The 20,993-nt window shown below is 46.8% G+C and overlaps 1 protein-coding gene across 3 annotated transcripts in view; it reads right to left on the minus strand.

Moving 5' to 3' along the window:
• Positions 1-20,993, minus strand: part of mesh (sushi domain containing 2 mesh) — a 49,511-nt gene that overhangs the window by 17,364 nt on the left and 11,154 nt on the right. For all 3 annotated transcript variants that reach the window (XM_055073699.2, XM_050184227.3, XM_050184226.3), the window contains exons 3-13: positions 19,953-20,161; positions 17,140-17,296; positions 13,891-14,087; positions 12,894-13,185; positions 11,932-12,216; positions 10,844-10,991; positions 9,978-10,175; positions 8,201-8,482; positions 7,770-7,902; positions 6,712-6,862; positions 5,409-5,564 (exon numbers count right to left, since the gene is read on the minus strand). In XM_055073699.2, the coding sequence (XP_054929674.2) occupies positions 5,409-5,564; positions 6,712-6,862; positions 7,770-7,902; positions 8,201-8,482; positions 9,978-10,175; positions 10,844-10,991; positions 11,932-12,216; positions 12,894-13,185; positions 13,891-14,087; positions 17,140-17,296; positions 19,953-20,161 (2,208 nt within the window). The remainder of the gene's footprint in view (positions 1-5,408; positions 5,565-6,711; positions 6,863-7,769; positions 7,903-8,200; positions 8,483-9,977; positions 10,176-10,843; positions 10,992-11,931; positions 12,217-12,893; positions 13,186-13,890; positions 14,088-17,139; positions 17,297-19,952; positions 20,162-20,993) is intronic.

The raw sequence follows: 20,993 nt of genomic DNA on the forward strand, positions 1-20,993 counted from the left end.
GGTCAAGTTATTTGGTATGCTTTCCTGCTGGAAGTTTAAGTAAGTTGAAGCCTTAGCAAAATGTTATAAATATTGTTTGAGGTTCGTTCGAACTACCCAAGTCATCTCCCGGTACAATGAAGGAGCTCGTAAATGCCCCACTATCGCCCTCCCTCAAAGTACTACAACAACCTTTTCTCCGCGTTCAGAAACTAGCGCCGAACATTGGTGCGGCAGGAGAAGTTGACCAAGTCTGGAAAGGAGGGGACGAGGAGAAGTGGGCACGTAGTCAATATAAGCCCTCGCATATGTTGTCGTTCCCTCCTCAACTCATATCCACTATGGACCGTATCTCCAGGCCTGTGTGTACATGCATTTTTGTTTCTTTTACTTCGTCTTCGTTTTATCGCGACGCCTCGCATCGAGCGCGTCGCGCCAACTTGCCCAAATTGAAGTTCCGTTCGATATCGCCCGGAATCGGTGCGAAGAAAAACCGGCGGGAAAAAAAAAAAGGAGGAAAGAAATATTGCCGCTCTTTTTTCACATGTCGCATTGCGTTTCCATTTGCAGCAGCTGTGCACCCAAGCACTACTGCGTGAATGATGGGAGATGTGTGCGGTGGTTGAGACACGACCGCTCATTTATGCCCTTTGATATCGCCCATATTGCGGACACCAAGTTTTCGAACTTTTAACTTGAAGGCTCGATTCTAGAGTTGCAATTTCGAAAAGGACGCGTCGTGTTTGCTTGCGCATTCAGTAAGACCCTGGTTACGAAAGACAGGACATTGAGAAACGCTATACTTTGTGCCATACCCAGCGCGTTGTTCAGGCTTTAGATATTCGTTTTATTTGCGAAGTTAGGCTGGAGTCCCGTAAAAAAAAAAAAAATCATTGAAGAAACGCTTTCGCATACGAGCTTGCCCCGCGGTAGCATTCGTTTCCAGAGTGAACAACCCAAATCGAGCTAACGCTGAAATTTTTACATGAGTTTCCTGCATCCTTCGCGTCGCATTTCACTTCGCAGACATGTCGGTGATAAAAAAAAATGCTGACGCATATGTGTCTGCTTTTCGCCAACATAGTTGTTTTGCTTTTTCGTGATAAATTCGACCAATGGCTGTTCCGAAGCGTTGTATATGGGACCGCGCTCAGTAAGCGCTGGAAGGTTTTTTTGTTTATTGCGCAAGCGTTCCTATGCGTTTGTTTGAAAATGGCGGTCTACTAAGATTTCCATTCTAGTTGGAACACTGGGCATAAAACCTGTGCCAGCTATCTTCACCAGTTCACATTGGACAGTTTGTTTGGCGTCCGCAGCAGCTCTGCGTACGCAGGAAGCCAGCGAAGGCGACAGCGCGCATGCGCAGGAGCACGCAGTCTCTTGCGTGCACCCACAGCTTTTCTATATAGCTGCGTAATGTTCGCTACGGATTCTGCGGGCTTTCCGGGACGTTCTCGGGGGGTGTGTCCACGACAGCGCATTTTTCGATACGGCTCTTGCCGAAAATGTGACTCTGGCTTGTGGTTTGACTTCGTGGCGGCTGCTACACAGTTTCAGAAGCTGGCATATGGCAGCGCTGAGTAGCACGTCTGCCGCCTCCTGCGCGTACAAGTCGGCAATCCCCTTCTCAACTTTTGCGTCCGGCCAAATATAGCCGTTTCATGCGCGCGTGCTTCGCTAAGTACACACGACCTCGCGCGCTGCGTACGTGGTTGGTTACGGGTGCCCAACTAAAACTGCTTATTGCTTCTCATCTAAATCTTGAAGCCGTGAAGGCAAGTCTCGCCACTCGATGTGCTAGGCAGGGCTACTCCAGATGCAGTTTCGTAATCTCAGGCATTAATTTAGTTATAGAACAGGGGCCCCAAAGAGCTTCGCAGGGGTTATCGTTAGGGCACTCGAGGAAATGAAGAATTTTAGAATAGGGCTTTGCGTTTGTGGATAGCTGGATGGATGTTATGAGCGTCCCCTTTGGAAAGGGGTAGTGGGTTGCGCCACCAAGCTCTTGGTATTATAAATTAGAAATGCTTCGACCAGGATTCGATCGTCGGACCTACAGATCCCAAGCCCGGTACTTTACCACTACGTCACGCCAGCAGATGGACAGCAGATGAATTGCGATTTGAACTTGCAGCGGCACTACGGCGTCAAAGAAACGCTATTATGAATAATTAAATAAAATATACCATTTTATCATAAAATAATCTTGACATTCGTGTTTCTGCGTTTAATAACAATTTCGAGGTTATTAGATGTAGGCAAGTATTTGCGCTTTGTTTTGAGCAACTACCTTTACGTGCCTTAACAAGCCAAGCTAAGCTGTGTTGGGCCCACCAGCCATGAAATCGACAACCGATTTCGGAGTCAGCGGTGTTTATTGAATCAATCTTCATAACACACCCCAGTTGAGAGAAAGCGATAACCGCAGTCAGTCACTTCTCCTAGCTAGCGAACTTCACGCGTCACCACGAATCGAACCCAGTTTGGTGCTAGGTTAGAGCCGGCGCTTCGATGGGTGCCGCCATGTTTGTTGATGCAAAGCTTTTGGGGCAGGTTTTGGGGCTCCCGCTAAATCAGTGAAATAACATTTGAACTAACAGTGAAAAAGCCCGTCCCGCGGGCCGGGCCGTTCGCAGCGTTTTTCGACGGACCCGGGCCGTACGCGGGCCCGCTCAATGATGGGTCTAAGCACTTCGAGCACACGTGCACGTTATGCATTGCATGGTCCAAGGCATTCTGTGCCAAGCTGAAGCGGTACGTGCAAATAGCTGGCTCTTAGTATATCTTTGCAAACAAGATAGAAAAACAGATGAAGTTCTCATTTTCTTCTTCAAAAACGAACATTGTTTCCGCGTAAGGGAAAATAAACTATAAAAGAAACATCGCTTGAAACCATTTCCCTGTTAGAGCTTTTGCGATTACGCCATTACCAATCTCGATACTATTGTTTTAGCGATAACGAAACGTGCGTCTTTTTCTACTTATGCGTTTACTTTATGCTGTATGCTCGAGAATTTGGCTGTTCATATATATATATATATATATATATATATAAACAGCCAAATTCAGACACATGCGGTACAATCTGTGAGTAGTGAACGCAATTTTAGTGCAGCTGGGTGCGTACTCCAAGAAAGGAGAACCTGCTTGAAGCCCGAGGACCTGGACAGCCTGCTGTTTTTGCACAATAACATCTAGGTTCTTGCCTTTTGCTGGCCTTCGCACAGTCCTATTCTTGTGGCATCGTTTTCGGGTGCAGTCTTTTTGCGTCACTGCGCGTTAATTTACGCGTATTTTCTTTCTATATTTCACGAAAAAGGGACGAACTTTTTATCTGGGATAGCCTGAAGCATGGTGTGTGACGGCTTGCTTGATTATATTATTTCTATCGTACGTCGTCATTACGTTTTCGTGTCGAAGTCAGAATATGAACGATTTAGGTTTCATCTGCCTTGCTGTTTACTATATACAACATTAAGCTTTTTTTTAAATTTTGCTGCAACAAATTATTCATAAGAGCCTCTTTTAAGAATTTGTATAATCATTATTGTTTCCAATGTGAAGTGTAGACAAGAGCATTACAGAGAATGTCCTGTCTTTGCTTTTATCCGCTTTTTCATATTAGTTGTACACTTCATTTTTATTTTACGTGTTTTGTTATATTTTACTGTCGCTATACGTTCATTGCAATGAGTTTTCATGTACCGCAGAAGCAATATTTCTTTTATATTCTAGCGTAATTACGTGCCAAAAACCATGATATGTTTACGAGGCGCGCCGTAGTGGAGGACTCTGGAATAATTTCGACCACCTGGGGTTGTTTAACGTGCACCTAAGTCTAAGTACACTTCTGTTTTTTGCATTTCAAACCCCAACGAAATGCGGCCGCCGTGGCTAGAAATCGAACCCGCGTCCTAGAGCTTGGCAGCGCAACAGCTAGTTGAGCTACCACCGCGGGTAAAGCGACATTTCAACACGTGTATACGCGCCGGATTTTCCGTCTGGTTGCCCGCTGCAAAGGGCGAGACACCAATAATAAAAGTCGACAGTCACTTTAGCTTACGCTAAAGAGGATGAAGGCGAAAGCCTGTGCGCTCACGAGACATTCACTAAATTACTTGACATGCTCGTTCGAATGCGTTGTTACTTCCTATTACTTGTTTTCTCCCACCCAAAGTCGTGGATTCTAGTGCCTTAATTAACTATATCTTAACTGTCTATTAATTAACTCCGCCTTAATTAAACCAAAGGTCGTGAGTGCGACTCCCAGCAATGGTCGTGAGTTCGACCATCAATGGTGGCACGATCAATTTTGGTGCCACTGAATTTTGGCACCACCAAAGGTCGTGGGTTCGAGTGCCTTTTACCTGGTATATGTACCAATTTTGGTGCATGCCAATCAATGAAACGACCATAAGAGCACCAAGACGTTGGCGCTAGATAAATAGATACTGTCAAAGTGGCAAGTGTTCGCCAATAAATGCTTTGCATTTCTAACAAACAAATTTGCAGCGACACTTAAAACTGTTTACGTGTGGGAATGCAAGATCATTATACCGTTTGTAGACTTCGGAGCGCCATAAGCGCGCCCTCGCGCTCTTGTTTTACCTACCCCCCCCCCCCCCCCATTACGTGACGCCACCTACTTCCCATTGGCTGCGCCGTCACGTGCCCAATGAGTATATAGGCCACACCTTCAGTCAGCCAGATGGCTGCGAAGTGACGTGCGCAATGACGCACACACTAGACACACCTTTAGTCAGCCATAACCGTGAAGCCGACGTGGCGTTGGGGAAGCGTGCTTGTGTCGCACCCGGGAGGCCTTGGTTCTACTCTCGCCCATACCGGAATTTAGCAAATTTTCTTTTCAAACCCATTAATGTACTTTGTTTACAGGAACCTTCAGGAGAAATTTGACGTCAATCCGAGCATTTTCTTTACATGTTCTTACTTTCTGCGCCGTCGGCCATACTTTGGTGCCGTCTTTCGGTAACTCTGACTACGACGGATTTTCGCTCAATGGCGCATGTAATGCTATCGCAGCATTAATGTACGCTCATGTACTTTGATTTGGGGCCACGTTAAATAACGCCAGGTAGTCGAAATTATACCAGCACGTCCCACTACGGCGTCTCCCATCGTACATGTGTAGCTTTGGTGCGTAAACCCCAGAATCGGCTCTGTTTATTTTTCACGTTTCTATGCTGGATTAATGAGGTATTAAGCGGCAATGTCGTGGTACGGCGATGTATAAGCGGAACAGTAGCACACGGGATTTTATGCGCTTCTTAGGGAAAACTGGTTTCGATGCTATAACCGGGAAGACGTATCAAGTGGGGTCGCATTAGCAGATGGTCAACTCTCTCCGGGAGCAAAGCGCAGTGTCGAGTTCGTCTGCGCAATGTGGACAGAAGTGCATAACAACTCACCTGAGAGCAATGCCCGGCGCACACTCTCGAAGCGGCCCTGGATCTCCAGCTTGCCCTTGGGGTCATTGACCCGCACCAGCACGAACTCGCCGCGCGCCGTGAAAGTGTAGTTGGCGCGGTCAAAGGTCAGGAAGTGGGGGTCGCCAAATACGGCAGCTGCGTGAAGAAGCACGTGCAGTGGAGAACAAAAGTCTAACAGCGTGGCCTCGACTGCCAGTTTAAATTTATTGTTTCGCAAGCGTGCGCCGTAGAATTGTTTCAGTGCATTATACATTATTCGAAGAAGCGTACTTGGACTGTACCGCTTGATTTCAGACTGCGTGCTAAGGCTGCGAACAAAAAAAATTCTTTGAGATCTGTAGTTTTTCCACTTTTGCACACGACTGTACGTTGACTGTCGCCACACGCATTCGCCTCTGCGTACGTTCTGTGCGCTGAACACTGGGAAAGTACGTAAGCACGGTTATTCATAAATGCTAATGAGGTGCTTTCATTGCCTTTCCTGATTTTGACTAGCAACAATGACATTTAACGTGGTCTTAGGACTCATCCTAATAAACGGCGCCCTGTTTTCACGTGAACTTCTCTCATCCGGACTTAGTAAAAAAGGGCTGTTAATGTGGCGTTTAATCAATACAGAGGGCATCTAAAACCTCTAATCAGAGTCGCGGATGTTACGACGAAAGACACACCTAATTCGAAGCGAAGGGTAGCAATGTGGCCATCGGCCATGCCGTGCTGAATGCGCCAATTTTTTGTCAGATCGTTAAAGCTAGGTAGCATTTTGATTGGTTAGTGTTTAAGATGGCGACGGACCTGGAAACGCCTGTTGCTGAAGCCACACTGTTATGGCTGCCATGTTTACGTAGGCATTGGATGTAGCATGCCGTGCCTGTAAGGCATAACATCTACCCTTGGCTCCGAGTGTGCAGCATACAGCTGAGCTATGTTCTTTATTGTATCGCTCTCGCTTGTAGTGTAAACATGCCCTCATGAAATAAAGTTATCCACTACTTCTCGGGGAACAAATGGCACGGAGCTTCTCGTGGTGTATTCTAGCAGTAGATATGCTTCTGGTCGCTCGGTTTTGCGTTTTGGGGTGCAGCCAGTATAATGCGGAGCAACGAAAGCAGAATCCCATTTTGAACTAATTGGTTGTTCGTGTCGAAGGGGAACAATTGTGGCGCAAGACGACAAGAACAGGCGCACAGACTAACAGGACGTATACGCTCTGGGGTGACAAGCCGCGTCGCATTGCGCCACTTGCTCCTCTCCAGCATCGAGAAGCGCAGTATCGACGTACCGTATCCAGGCGACTGGTAGGCGGTGCAGTCCTGCGAGGTGCGCCAGTACTTGTACTGCTGGCACGAGGTCGAGTCGTCCTTGGTGTGCTGCCAGTGGCAGCAGTAGAAGAAGGGCATCGCGTCGATGTTCCAGTTGGACAGCGACGGCACCTACGCGTGCACAGCCAGATAGTTGTACGCATTCTCACTGTGGCACTGTATAGTCTGTGACGGGTCAAGAATGCAAGCGACAGTGGCGTAACGAGGAACGTTTTTTTCTTTTTGTGTGTGTGTTTGTGTGTGTGTGAGAGAGAGAGAGAGAGAGAAGGTGTGGGCAGGTGGATGTAGTCGCGCGTTTTCTTATGCCGGGTATCCTGGTACACAGAAATCTCGGCAGCGCGGTAAAGGGGGAAGAGGGGGGGGGGGGGGGGGGGGCACGCACTCGGTGTGCACGTGCAGCCAAAATCGGCAGCCGTGAGGACCACGCGGAGTATAAAACGGTGCATTTCTTCTTGCCTAGTGGTTTAACCGTAATAATACGAGGCCAGCTCATCCAGAACTACATTTTGTTAAATAACACTTGCACACGAGTCCTCAAAGCAGCAAACGTATTTGCACGCAGTGAGACATCTTCGTACCTTTGGAGCCGTCCATATTATGGAAAGCTCGAAGCTAGCATGCACTATAATACGGTAACCTTGTAAAGCGTATTTGGGAAGAACTTATTCCGACTTCGCCACGCGTCCCTAGAGCCTCATCACAACCGCAGTTAGAGGGGGGCCTTAGCACGGATGATGCATCGCAGAAGACCGAGATATTTGCGTATCGACATTTGAATGTAGTGGATGTGCGTTTAGACTATGGCTTGTCATTAAAACAATAGAAACAGCTCGCTTCACTGGTTTTAAGTGGTCTCTAATTTTGCATGACGACTGCGAGTTGGTGACACCTCAGTGCCAGTGGTACCGTTCACTGTTATGCGGAAAACGCAAGGAACGATTTAAGGTTCTTCCGTGTTAGCTTATCTGCACCGTAATCTGCGTCAAAGGGGTACTAATAATCGATATAGTGCCATCACCTTCATGCGGCTGTTGAAAGGCAGGATGCCGTAGCTGAAGATTCGTGATGGTCGGCCTCCGTACATGGTGTCCGCTGTGAGCATCAGCTCGCCCTCCATGTCGTAGCAGCAGGTCTGTCCGGAGCCGCCCACTCTACACAGGACACGACGGGCAATAGGTTTCAGCACTTATTGAACAAGAGAACGCACTACGTTTTCCTGTGACGCGACCATCCGCGAGAGGTTGCAGTGGTTACGCAATCGCCTTTCATCACAAAATTTAGGTGAGGCCTGGTAGAGAATTTTTCAATTCTCTCTGACATCAACTTCCATGCATAGTGGTGCGTTAGCGACATTTTCGCGCGGCTTTCAGGCTGCTAATGATCGCCGACTTTCAAGTCAGGTCCATCATTAGCAGCGAGAACGTCACCGAGATGCTGGCACACACTCACGAGGGCCTTCCGGTTCGCACGCAATGCTGGGCCCCCTTGTGCAGCGGGTCGCACTTCTTGGTGTACGTGTTGCAGCTGGTGTCGGGCGCGAAGCGGCCCCGGTCGAAGTCCGACTGCTTCATGGTGCATGGACATCGCCACAGCGTCAGCGCGAACCGGTCGGAGTTGCTTTCCCGCTCGAACCACTCGTTGCAGAAGCGGTCCTTCCAGTTTTGGCCGTACGCACGGTCCCACTGGTGCGCGAAGTACCAGGCCAGTGGCATCGGCCGGCTCCAGATGGTCCTGTGACAGAGACACATACATATGGAGAGATATGACTGTGAGCGAGCCTATGGGCTGAGCCTCACCCAAAATACTGACGGACAAGTGCTCGAAAAGCCACCGGGAAAATGCAGAAAGTCGCAGTTTCGCCCGAAACACGAAGCATTCACAGCGATAACGAAGTACAGTTAAACCTCGAGATAACGAAGCCGGCAAAATTGCCAGTTTGCTTCGTTACACTGAAATTTTGTTATACTAATGTTTAACATTTTATCCAAATAAGTACAGTCGCCGATGGATTTTTTTTCTTCTTTTACACGGAAGGGGCCGCAACATATTGGACAATCGGAAAAGCAAATTTCAATGAGATATTAATTTTATTGAATTTGTGAGTCAATTATGAAATATACAGTTTCATGTCGTGTCGATTATATCTTCCCATCGGCGGCACGAAGCTAAGCCGCCCACGCTTTCGCGTCCACTCTGGCCCCACGGCCGATAGTGCCGTGAAAAGCGCCGTCAGCAGGGAGCGAATGTTTCGTCTGCCTTTCGCTTCAACGCGTCTCCGAAACTCGAGACTACGCAACCTGCAGTACTAAACGCGCTGCAAGACAGCGCACACAATGCCATGCCATCTCGGCACGCTCACGGCACGGGTCAGATTAGCTCTAAAACATGGCGCGCTGGCTGCGTATGCGCTTAGCCGCGCTACAATAGGAGACACGCGCCGAAAGCACCCGTGAATAGAGTTAACTCGGTGATCGCAAGCACGCGCGGTCACAACGCCGGCGTGATGAGTCACGCCGGCAGCGGGGTGTCCGTGTGCTTGTGCCAAAGTGGACGTTTCGTGCTGCCGTTCCGTTCACCATTTCAAATGTCCTTCGCCCCCATAATACAGATCACATGACCACCAACACTGCGCCCGCGGGAATGCAGCGCGCATCAAGCGGCGAGCCCTGCCAGCCTTCTGGGCTCACTCTTACCACTAGCTCCCGCCACAGGTCATGTGACCCTCAACACACGGCGCGTGGGCTGCGCATGCACTCGGAACAGCACGGCGGCTACCGACCGCGACGACGCGAACGTGCATCGAATAGCGTAATATTAAGCTAAATTGGTTGAATACACCCTTAAAATACAAAGTGCGTCAGCCTTGGCGTGACTGAATACTTGGTCAGCTAGAGAGAGGGCCAAAGCTATCAAGACTAGAGTAGCATATACAGTAACTCTAATCAAGACTGGTGGTGACGCCACCTGGAAGTTCTCACACTACAACCTATAGTGACGTCACGAATTTTGACAGCGTCTACTCCGTGTATTTACACCTTTATCAGTCATAGAGGATGGTGATGGCCTTTTTGTTTGTTTGTTTTAGTTTTATTTTTCTCGCTCAACTAGACCATTTGACGATGATAGCCTGAAGGCTCCATGGACGAGCTTCATGCGTTATGACACTTCTTCAGGAAGCGTCGATACAGTCACACGGACGTAGCTATAAGTGTTCTCGTAAGCTTACGGCGAAGCCTTGTAGTCTTTGGCGATGGCGCTGCCGTCGGTGAGGTTTATGCTGAGGAAGCCGAACTTGTAGTGCAGCTTGTCCCAGTTGTAGCGCTCGCGGTACATCTCCATGTTCAGCGTGTAGCGCATCTCACCGTTGCGCATGCCGCTCGCCAGTGTGTCGATGTACGTCAACTGCGGGTACTCCAGGTCATCACTGCAACGAGAGAAACAGAATGGGCATGCACTCCTTTTTTTATAAGTCAAAGGTGGGCAAATGCAGTGCGCTGCGTATGCGCAAGTGTGGCCCTCCTAGCGAATTTGGTACAGTGTTACTCAGGCAATGTTGTGCAGAAATCGTATAGAGCAGAAAGACGAAAACGCGGAAAAGACACACACACACGATACGCCGTGTACTTATATGTGAGACCTTGTCTTTGCCTTCGTTTTATTGCTAGAGGTCACATGTTGGACGATACACTGGTGCTGTGCAGCGGACCTAGCCAGGAGTAGGGGGCGCGCCAAGCACGTGCCCCCCCCCCCCCCCCATCGAAATTTATGTGTACTATATAGGGTACCTGGCATAGCATGACGTGCGACAACACCCGCCTGTCCAGACCACCATTCCTCGGTCAAATGCGTGTCTTCTCTCTCCCTATGGAAATCGGTTGTGGAGGGACGCCATATGGTGGACAGCACTCCAAACGCTTTCGGAAGGCAGCCGGGTGAGTCGAGAATCAACTTATTTCAACATCTCATCAGTTTGGTTTTCAATTCAGCAGGGCGCCTATGACATTAGAGTGTGCCGTGCAAGAAGGTTTTTGTATCTGCAAAGAACCTCATCTCGCAGTCTGTCCTGCTGCTCGATGACGCGAACAGACTCACTTGTAACCCCACAGGTGAAGCTGGACGTTGGTGTTGTTGTTGTTTACGAGCTTGTCTGGTTTCCACTTAATGCGCATCACCTCTGGCCTTTCCTCCTTGTCGCTGTCGTCCATGATTTCGATGTCTTCGGCCGCAAGTTCCGGAGGCTCTGCATGTACGCGCACAGTGTTGGTGCCCGCTTGCAAATTCGCAAATCGGCAGAAGAATAAAGAAACAAACAAACATAATTAAAAATGAACACCGAAGCAAACTCTATTTCTGTCGCCATAAAATTTTAATACTACTTTCTATCGAAGTGCGCGCTATACGGCGCTATTGTATGCTATAATATATGATGCGCATGATCTCGTTTACAGGCTCGAATCGGCAGTTTTATGAAGAACAAGTTGATTGCTGGCAACGCCTTTTGCGTGAGTAGCGCCTTGTTCCAGATTTATCTCCTTTTTATAGAATTCTCTCACAAAATAGGATCACTGTAGAATAAGAGTGTGAACTTCCTCAAGCTTGAGCAGCAGCGGAGGGATGGACGAAGAAAATGTATGCATTGCAAATTTTATGGTTGTGCAAATTGTAGCTTGATACGCCGCATATTAGTAGTTTGTGGTGTTTTGATCCTTGCAGAGCAAGCATAGAGGTGTATCCTAAACATATCTTCAGCGGCGCACCCCTGAGAAGCCGACCCGTCTTGTGGGCGTCCGGTGGTGGGGTTCGAACCACGTGCTTCCCGCAGCCGAGTCGGGCGCCCTATGTACTCACTTGGTCATGGCTGCGGCTAAACTCAAGTTCGATTGTGTACCAAGCTTCCCAAATAATCCCTCTTTCGTGAACATATTCCCCTACGCCCGTTCCTTTATATAGTTATTTTCTTTTTCAGTCTCTCTCTTTGTTTTTGGTGGTCTAAACCTGTCAAAACGTCGCACTAACCAGACCCTACGTCATTGAGCAATTGAGCACGTTCCGTCCTCAGTTCATTGAGGATGGAACGTGCCTCCCCCCCCTCTTTTTAGTAAGTGTCCATGCGCACACCTGTGTCTAATGCACATTGCGGAGGACTGGCAAACGTGGAGTGTGGTACGATTTATACTCACGGACGTAGAATCGCCCGTAGAACATGGCGTCCCGGCTTCCCTGGGACACGGTGAGATCTACGTATCCGTGGAAGAACACGGGTGGCATCAGGCACGTGGCGTGGTTGGTGTCGCGGTAGATGGCCGGCAGCCTGTGGCCTGACATGTCCTGGAACTGGCACTCGATCTTCTCGTTGGGGTCGAAGCAGGGACCCGTCACGTTGATTAGAGTTCCACCCAGCATTGTCGCGTACTTGGGGAAGAAAGTCAGCCGCGGTCTGCTCGTGATCAGGTGAGGCACCAACTCTGCGCAGTCGAGAACACAGGCAGTCTTTTTGCGTGAGAGCTTCGCCGATTCGCACATCCCATACCGACGACACACCGAGCAGTGCGTATACAGCTTGTCAACAAGGAAGGTTCTTCTAGCGACCTTTTTGCACGGGTAACTGCGAGTGGTACAACGCAGCTTCGTTTTCGTGTGTTCTTGTACTTACAGACGTAGTGCGTTCTCGCTGATTGGATACAAGCAGAACAGTGTCATGATACCGCGACCTGCGGCAACCCCGCAAAGCCCAGCGTATCATGGCCGTGTTACGCTGAGTTGACCCCTCAAAATTCTGACCTAAGAAAAAAAAGGGGGTATGGATAAAGCAAAGCCTAAAGTAGCGTTTTTGATATGCTGTAGCAAGCGAACAGGAGCAAGCAAGCGATCGTTTCTTTGTGATGCGCAGCCCAATTTTGGTCCTGACGCAACGAAGGGCTTAAACTGGGCATTCTCGCCTACCGTTAGGAAATGGGTTTTCTGGCTTCACATGGAACTTTTCGATCGAGTTGCCACTTAATGCTACGCATTCAGTACTTCCCAAATCGCGGGATAAAATAACCGCAAAGCGATATGTCAAGTCATCTTTCGACGCAAGAACGACTGCAGCGCCGCCGCTTCCACGCAGTGGTCGCCCTCGCGCACAAAATGCTAATCTTACCCCATTTGATGCACGATCCGTGCCAGATTTCCTCTTCTATTTCGAAGATGTAGCGTCCCTTGATGCCGTTGCCTTCGCCGTGCTGGGGCAGGTTCTTGACCCGGGGCTCTTGGGAGTACGGGATGAACTCGTAGTACCGCGTCGTGTTTCCCGCGTTGAAGCCCACGAACGGGTTCTCGCCGTTCTCGCCGTTGTTGACATCGTTGACGGCGATCCAGTCGATCTTCTCGTAGTTGAACATCACGTACGTGCGTCGCTCGTCACTCGCCAGGACCACCTGGTACGTGTTGGTCTGTCCGTCGCCGGAGGAAGAGAGAGAAGGAAAAAAAAAAAGCATAGTTCAAAGTGTATATGCTGAAAGGGCGCCGAAGGCGAAACCTAAGAACCACTTAAACGAGCTAGATTGTTCTTTTGGAAGTTTTCTGTTAGGAGAAAGCAAACAACAAAAAAGGAATAATTGAGCATTTTTAGACGTATAAACTTCCACCGTTATTGTCATTGTCTCCGCTAACTGCAAGCTTTGGGCATGCAGCCTAAGTATAGCACACCAATATCTGGCAGCTGGCGTAGAGGGGCGGTAATGAGAACGTGAGCGGTTTCGCGTATAGCTATCTAGTAACGAGACGTATCATGTAGCGCGGAAGTTGCCAGGTTGCGCCTTCGATTATTCTTAGAAATAGCCTCGATATGTAGAGCATAAGGCGTGAAAATAAGTTATTAGTCGAGAAATCTCAAGGCTAACGCTGTTAAAAGTGAAGCGGGATTTTTTGGTTAAAGCAATGACCGCACGAAAGCATAGTCTTCCAAAGTGTCTCTTATGTATTGACGCATCTGTTTGGCTTGGCGATCCTCGCTGCTACCAACACACGCTATCGAGCCCGGGGCCCCGATTTCAAGCGCCGTTCTTTCAAGCGACGTCTCCTGGTCGGATGCCTCGTTTCCGACATTCCGCTCATTCAACTGCCTTCTATCGTTGAGGATGCTTATCGGGGCATACCTTGACGGTGCTCTTGCTCTGCATGCCGGTCAGCGTGACGTTCCTCCATGTGGCGATGACCACGAACGTCGGCTTAAAATCGGCCGCTCCGATCATGCCCTCGCGGAAGTCCTCGATCGCACGCCGCTCCAGCCACTGCTCGGGGTCCCGGTCCGAGTGCTCGCCGACGCGGAACAGACGGAAGTAGACGCCAGACTCTGCGCGAAACGACCGCAGTTGTCAGTGGATTGATTGATTGATTGATTGATTGATTTTAATTTCCCAAAGCAACACAGAGTTATGCATGGAGACGCCGAAGTGCAGTGATTAATTCAGGATTAATATTAAAGGAGTGTATATATATATATATATATATATATATATATATATATATATACACAGGATTTCAGAATCACAGGATACAGAATCAGGATTTCTTGTTAGAAGTTGGGTCAAATTACAAGTATTTAGTGTGCAGGAGCAGGTTCCATATTCAAAGACTGTATCGGGACCTCCTGTACAAGAATAGTTATGATAATTGACATCTCAAAGCAACAGTAGCATATAATAAGGTATTATACAAGCAACAGGAAATGAACGTTAACAGAGCAAAATACAGAATTCATTACAAATAATAACAAGGTTTAGCTTATCTCACGGTAACATAAAGAATTATATGTGAAGAAAATAGCAGTAATTTATTTACGAGAACAAAAACAAACAAAAAATCAAAAAAAGCTAAAAGTAATGGACAAAAAGAAAACAGTTACAGTAAATATTCTCATTAGTTTGTCAATAATAAATGCATTTTCAGTTCCCTTTTGAATTGGTGTAAAGATCTTGTATTTTTTATAATGAGAGGAAGAGTGTTCCATACTGATATGGAAGTGAATTCCACGGTTTGTTTACCGTAGTTAGTGCGGATTAGTGGTAAAAGAAAATTGTTATTCAACGCGAATCTGGTGGTACTATTAGTTGTCAGGTTAGATGGTGAAAATGTGATCGATGGTAGGTCATTATGTAGAAATCTGTAGAAAAAAAACCTAGGTTGTATTTAGTGAGCCCATAAATAGTAAAGATGTTATTCTCGTGTAGTAAGGAAGTGGCATTAGAAAAACGTGAACTATAGGTAATTATTCTGATGGCTCGGTTCCGAATTGTTTGTAAAGACGTTATATGGGTATTATAGATGTTTACCCAACATATGATACCATAAGTAATGTGAGAGTGGACGAAAGAGTGGTAAAGTGAGAGCAATGTGGTACGTGTGAAGTAAGGGCGTGCTTCAATTAAGATGCGTATACCATAAGCTATTTTCTTTTTTATGTGAGCAATATGATTGTGATATTTTAGATTACAATCAAGTAGAACGCCATGGAAAGATGAACATGAACTTGGATGAAGGCAGTGGGGACCAAGACTGATAGGTGGAATGGAAGCTATGTTTCGCTGATGTGAAAGGAATACAACAAATTTAGTCTTAGTTGCATTAATAGATAACATGTTAACGTTACACCACCTTAGAATGTTTTCTAAGTCAGCATTTAGTTTATTAACGAGAGATGAGATATCTTTATGAAAAGTGAATATTGTGGTATCATCAGCGTACAGAATGCATTTTGTCGAAGAAAGATAATTAGGTAAATCATTATTATAAACTAAAAACAGGAGTGGCCCCAGGATGGAGCCCTGAGGCACACCGATGTTAGTAGTTCGCTGTCGAGAATAAGCACTGGAAACAGAAACAACTTGAACCCGATTATATAAGTAACTTTTTAGTAGCGAAAGGGCATGCAGGACCGCAAATGCCAATTGCTTCGAGTTTAGAAAATAGGATATTATGATTAATGCTATCAAATGCTTGCGTTAGATCGATTAAAACTGAGGCGGCGAGAAATCCCTCGTCAATAAATGTTTTTAGTTGGTCCGTAAGATGAATAAGTGCCAGCTCTGTGGAATACCCATGGCGAAAACCGAACTGGCATGCAGAGAGGATATTAAATTTAGAAAGATATTTTGTTAGCCGTATTTCAATTAGTTTCATAACTTTTCCAAAGAACGGCATATATATATATATATATATATATATATATATATATATATATATACATATATATATATATATATATATATATATATATATATATATTATGAGACCTGAGTGTTTTCAATTTGATCCCTTTTGGCCTGCATTTTTCGTCACAGTCACAGGAACGTCTAAATCGAGATGGGAAATGTTATTCTCGCGACTCTCTTTTCCATTTTGTCGCTATTTATTTTCCACTTTCTTTTCGAAGTCAGTGATAATTTATTTATAAAGGCGAAAGGCTTAAATGGCTCATCTCCCCGATGGTACGGAAAACGCGGCGTGCGGTACAGAAATTCGCGCGAACTCGTGCCACCGCTCGCGCGTTCGTCGTCGTCTTCTTCCACAGCTGGCTCCGATGCCGCTTTCATGCCCAAAAGAAGGCAAAGTTAATTAATATAGAGTTAATTAAGGCGCTCGAACACACGAGCTATGGTGGGAGTCGCATCCTCTTTGGTGGGTCCACGACCAATGGTCGTGGAACAGTTAATAAGGTAGCGTCAATTAAAACACTCGAACCCACGATCTTTACTGGGAGAAAACAAGTAATAAGAAGTAACAATGCATTCGAATGAGAATGTCAAGTAGTTTAATGAATGACTCTTGAGCGCGCAGTCTTTAGCCTTCACTCTCTTTCGTGTATGCTAACGTGACTGACAATTTTTCGACACTTATACACTAATTGTCGATGATCATATAGCCAAAAAAAAAACACAAATTCGTCTTGCTAAAGGGATGTGTTGTGTACATATGAGACGCCTGTGCAAATAATAATTAATTTAGCTTCGATGCTTTGTATCTTTCCCGCTTTTATTTTAAATAATTGTTCTATTGAAACCAGACTGGATTTGCCCTTTTCGTTTCCGTTCCAAACCCCATTCTTTCTGACCTTCGTATATATTAATTCAAATCTAAGACCCCTCCAAACGCCTTTGCCCAGGCCGCCCACTTCTGGGCCGACTCCCCGCGATGGGTGTGAACCACTGTCCTTGAAATCATCATCATCATCATCTACTGGATGTCGCTGCAAAAGGCACGCGGACGTTGATAGGCCGAATCGATCGCGTCCAGCTCACCGGGTATGTGAACCACTGTCCTTGAAATCATCATCATCATCATCTACTGGATGTCGCTGCAAAAGGCACGCGCACGTTGATAGGCCGAATCGATCGCGTCCAGCTCACCGGGTATGTGCTCCACCATGCTCTGGTAGCTGAGCCACGGTGCGATCAGGGCTGGGTCCTTTTCCCGTATCGTGTCCTCCGGCCGCATCGGAAAGCGCACGGGAAACCGAAACGCGGCCGGCGAGCCGCTGAAGTGCAGGTAGCCGTTCAGGTGCACCTGCGTGTGCGCGCGTCCGCGAAAAGCATATTTAGTTTGCACACAAACAAACTGTTTATTGACGCCTCTTATCGTTCAGAACAAAGGCTTTACACCTGGCCGGTTTTCCACCGGCACAACCGGTTTTTCCTTCGCGGTGCCGCCTGCCTGTTCGACCCCAACACTGGCACGCCATTCGCCCATCTCCCGGTTCCTCCTAAACCGGTGCGTTAGAGATTTTTAGCGTGTCCGGTATTCAGGTAAACGGACTGGGCGTTTTACCGGATGAGCGATTGCGCAGAGCTCAATCAGACAAACACAGAGCTGATATTGCAGTAACCAAGTGTGTTCTACTACGCAAAAAAAGGTGAGGGGTGCAGACAGGACGCAATAGAAGTGGACAACACGAACGCCGTTCTTCTACTACTTCTTCTACATCGCTCCTGGTGTGAATTTTTGGCAGCGGCGAATTCGTGTTGCTTCCGAAAATTTACGCCAGCAGCTAAGTATAAAATACACTTGTGTGTCGCGATATTAGCTGTGTTTGTCTGGTTGAGCTCTGCGCCACCAGGTGGCTGCACCATGCAGAAAAGTCATGTTTACGTCTCCACCCCTCCGCTGAAACGCCCAGTCCGTCTGCGTTTACCCGAGTACCAGACAAGCTAAAGCTCTCTATTACGAGCTGCATCGCAAACACTCTGGCGGGCGTTCTTACATAGCAGAATAACTGAAAGCTGGGCTAGTTGGTGCCTTAAGAATAGTGTTTGCCTGAGCTCGTTGGTTGCACATAGCACAATTGATCTCCAGCAGAACGTCCTGACACGGAGAGGAAGATAAACCCTGTCTTGCAGATAGTGTGCTTCTTCTTGTGCACTGCTCATTTCGCTGGCCATTATTGGCTCGTGCACACATTAAATACGCCTTGTTTGGTGTTGAGCATTAAATACGCCTTGTTGTTTGGTACACCGGTATATTAGACTTATTAACGTCTTATATTGTTCGGTATATTCCCGACAACGTGTTTGCCTAGTTTTTCTTTCTTTCTTTTCTTTTTTTTCAGCTCTACGATGCTGTGTCGTTAAATTGCAGTGTGACATTTACGAAAAAATTAACTTTACGATAATTCAGTTGTGACCGGGAGGACTTGTGTTGAAAGGCTTCTCGGATGAGTATAATATATTTTCACTAGATGCGTGCGAATATTCGAAATTTTTAATACGAATCGAGTAGTCTCGGTTCGAGAATACGCCATTCGAAGTTGTCGAATATTCGCTTCGTTCGAGCACTATAACGGTCAGCAACACTTCGTGCAGTCTACGGGCGAGAAAGGCTGTTGCAAACGTATACACTCGTCTGAATGATTCTTGTTTAGCAGGACCGCAGTTGTTGTCCAGACGATCAGAGTTCGTCAACAAAGACACGGAGGAAGTCACTTACGCACAATAGCTGCCAGCCGTTAAGTAAGCATGTATAGTTTTAGTCAGCCTATGAATTCGCTGTTTCAATTTAGACAAATGACTAGATCATTCGACAATTACCATCATGTTTGGATTCCTTCAAAACGATGCGCGGCGCTGTGGTATTGTCATTTGTCATTTCAGTGAGCACTATGCACTCTACTATGCGCATCTGAGACCCTCCTGTTCCTGTATTCCTTTTTTTTTCGCTTTATTCTTCTTCTTTTCTTTTATTTAGTATCAGTGTCGTCGTGCAACATATGTGCTCGCACTGTATCACGGTGTAAATGTACCAAATAATATAAACAAGCCTTTTGTTGCCGAACGGTCTCCTCAGAATTATTTGTTTCACATCTTTTAGAAATTTGAAATATTCGACATTCTGTTCGATATTAGACGCTCGTTTTCCTCAAGTTACTCGCATACGATTCGAATCGAATATTTTGCTGTTCTAACATCCCCATCAATTTCTGCTTTTTTCGCTGCATGCTCAAGTATCGACGCCAGTAATAGGAAACGCGGGAAAGAAAGACGGACGACGCATCGAGGCACCGCACCACGTGCCGCACGCTCTTGCGACGACGCGTGCCCAAAATGGCCCGTCTTTTTTGCGCGTGATTGATGTAGTTGTACAGCATTAAACATCGATATGTTCACGTAACGAACGTCTCTTTTTTTTTTTTTTTTTGTCTCCCATCTGCCAGAAAGCTCATTTCTTTCGCCTCCTCACAAAGGCTGTGCATGCGCCGTGCATACAAGTCGATAGCACTCTGCAGCATATCACCATAAATGAATGGATAAATTTTTACTGTGCTGAACCGGTTCGCGAATCGTTGTAAACATTTATTTCTCCGAACCGGAACTGAAATGGAACGAAATCGAAGCGCGCTAAACTCCAACCAAACTGTTTTTTTTTTTCTTTTCGGTTCGATACCCTGGTTTGCAACTCGGCGTACCACTCCTTTATTTTGTTTTAATTTTGTTTGTATTTTGTACATAGTACGTTTCGTCGACTTGACGTACCCCCAACAACAAATCTAAGCATGTTCCAAGTTCGGGGGCAGACGCGCATCTAACCGACTCGCCGTACGTCGTGTGGGTCCGCATGTCGATGTATTGGGCGCATTGTGGTATTACGTGTCGTGTGCTTCGCGCGATGTATTCATAAGCGGTATATACAGCGATAAAGGGGCGATCAAGCGCCGATCGATCCTCCATACCTTGATGTACTTGTAGTGGAAGCCGAAGAAAGGCAGCCTGGCCTGTAGCGAGATCTCGCTCTCCAGCTTGCTCGAATCGATGGACTGAAGGTCCTTGTAGTCGTACGGATACATCAGTGACTTGCGGAACGTCTGGTAGTCAGCCGGACGCTGCGGGTACACCAGTCGGTCCTCAAAGGCGAACAAATCATCGGCCGAAGATCCACGTCCTGCGGAGTCCAAGTCAGTGAGAAAAAAAAGAAAAGGGGAAGGAGGGGGAGGGGGTGAAGGGGTGCAGACGTAAAAGTCCTTAACGGAACAAACAGCAACAACTAATCAGCGCAGACTGCATACTAAAGAATGCACGAAAAAACTCTGCCATTTCTCTAACGGGGAAAAAGGCTGCTTGTTGTGGCGAAGAGAAAAGTTTTGCGTTGACGCTGTCAAAATCTGTGACGTCAGCGAAAGCTGTAGTGCGGGAATTCAAAAGGGGTATCGCTACCCGATATGCTTGGCATTACAAAGATTTAACTTGATTCTATATGTTACTCTCTCTCTATTATATATATGAAAATTGAACGATGTACTCCTTTATTTTAAAGATGGTTTCTTTGCCAACTAAGCCGGGTTTCAGTATGGATATGTTTCTCGCTGCTGTAGAAAAACGGCGGCGAGACAGTCGCTTGCCAGACGAATCGGCTTACATCAGCCCGTCTGTCTGTATGGCTCTATACAGACTTGCCGGCGACCGGCTTAGTTCTTTCCCAGAACGACACAATGAAACAACAAACGGTACCGAAATATCTACACTGCAATAAACATCCGTTTTCAAGAACATAATTATTTTATTAAAGCCAAGTTTTATTTGCGAATATCCCTGCGGTTTGGCCTGTTTGCTCCGTCGGTACAACAGTTATTTGCTATGTACGACTTCGCAAATCCGAACAGGCACACCGATCTGTACTTTCCGAAAGGATTTACAATACGACTTAGGTTCCATTAAAGAAGCACTAACGAGGAATGTCTGTATAGTTATTTTATATGTTTTTCTATTTGTAACGA

The sequence above is a fragment of the Dermacentor andersoni genome, chromosome 4 (genome assembly GCF_023375885.2).
Source record: "Dermacentor andersoni chromosome 4, qqDerAnde1_hic_scaffold, whole genome shotgun sequence".
Classification (NCBI taxonomy): Eukaryota; Metazoa; Arthropoda; class Arachnida; order Ixodida; family Ixodidae; genus Dermacentor; species Dermacentor andersoni.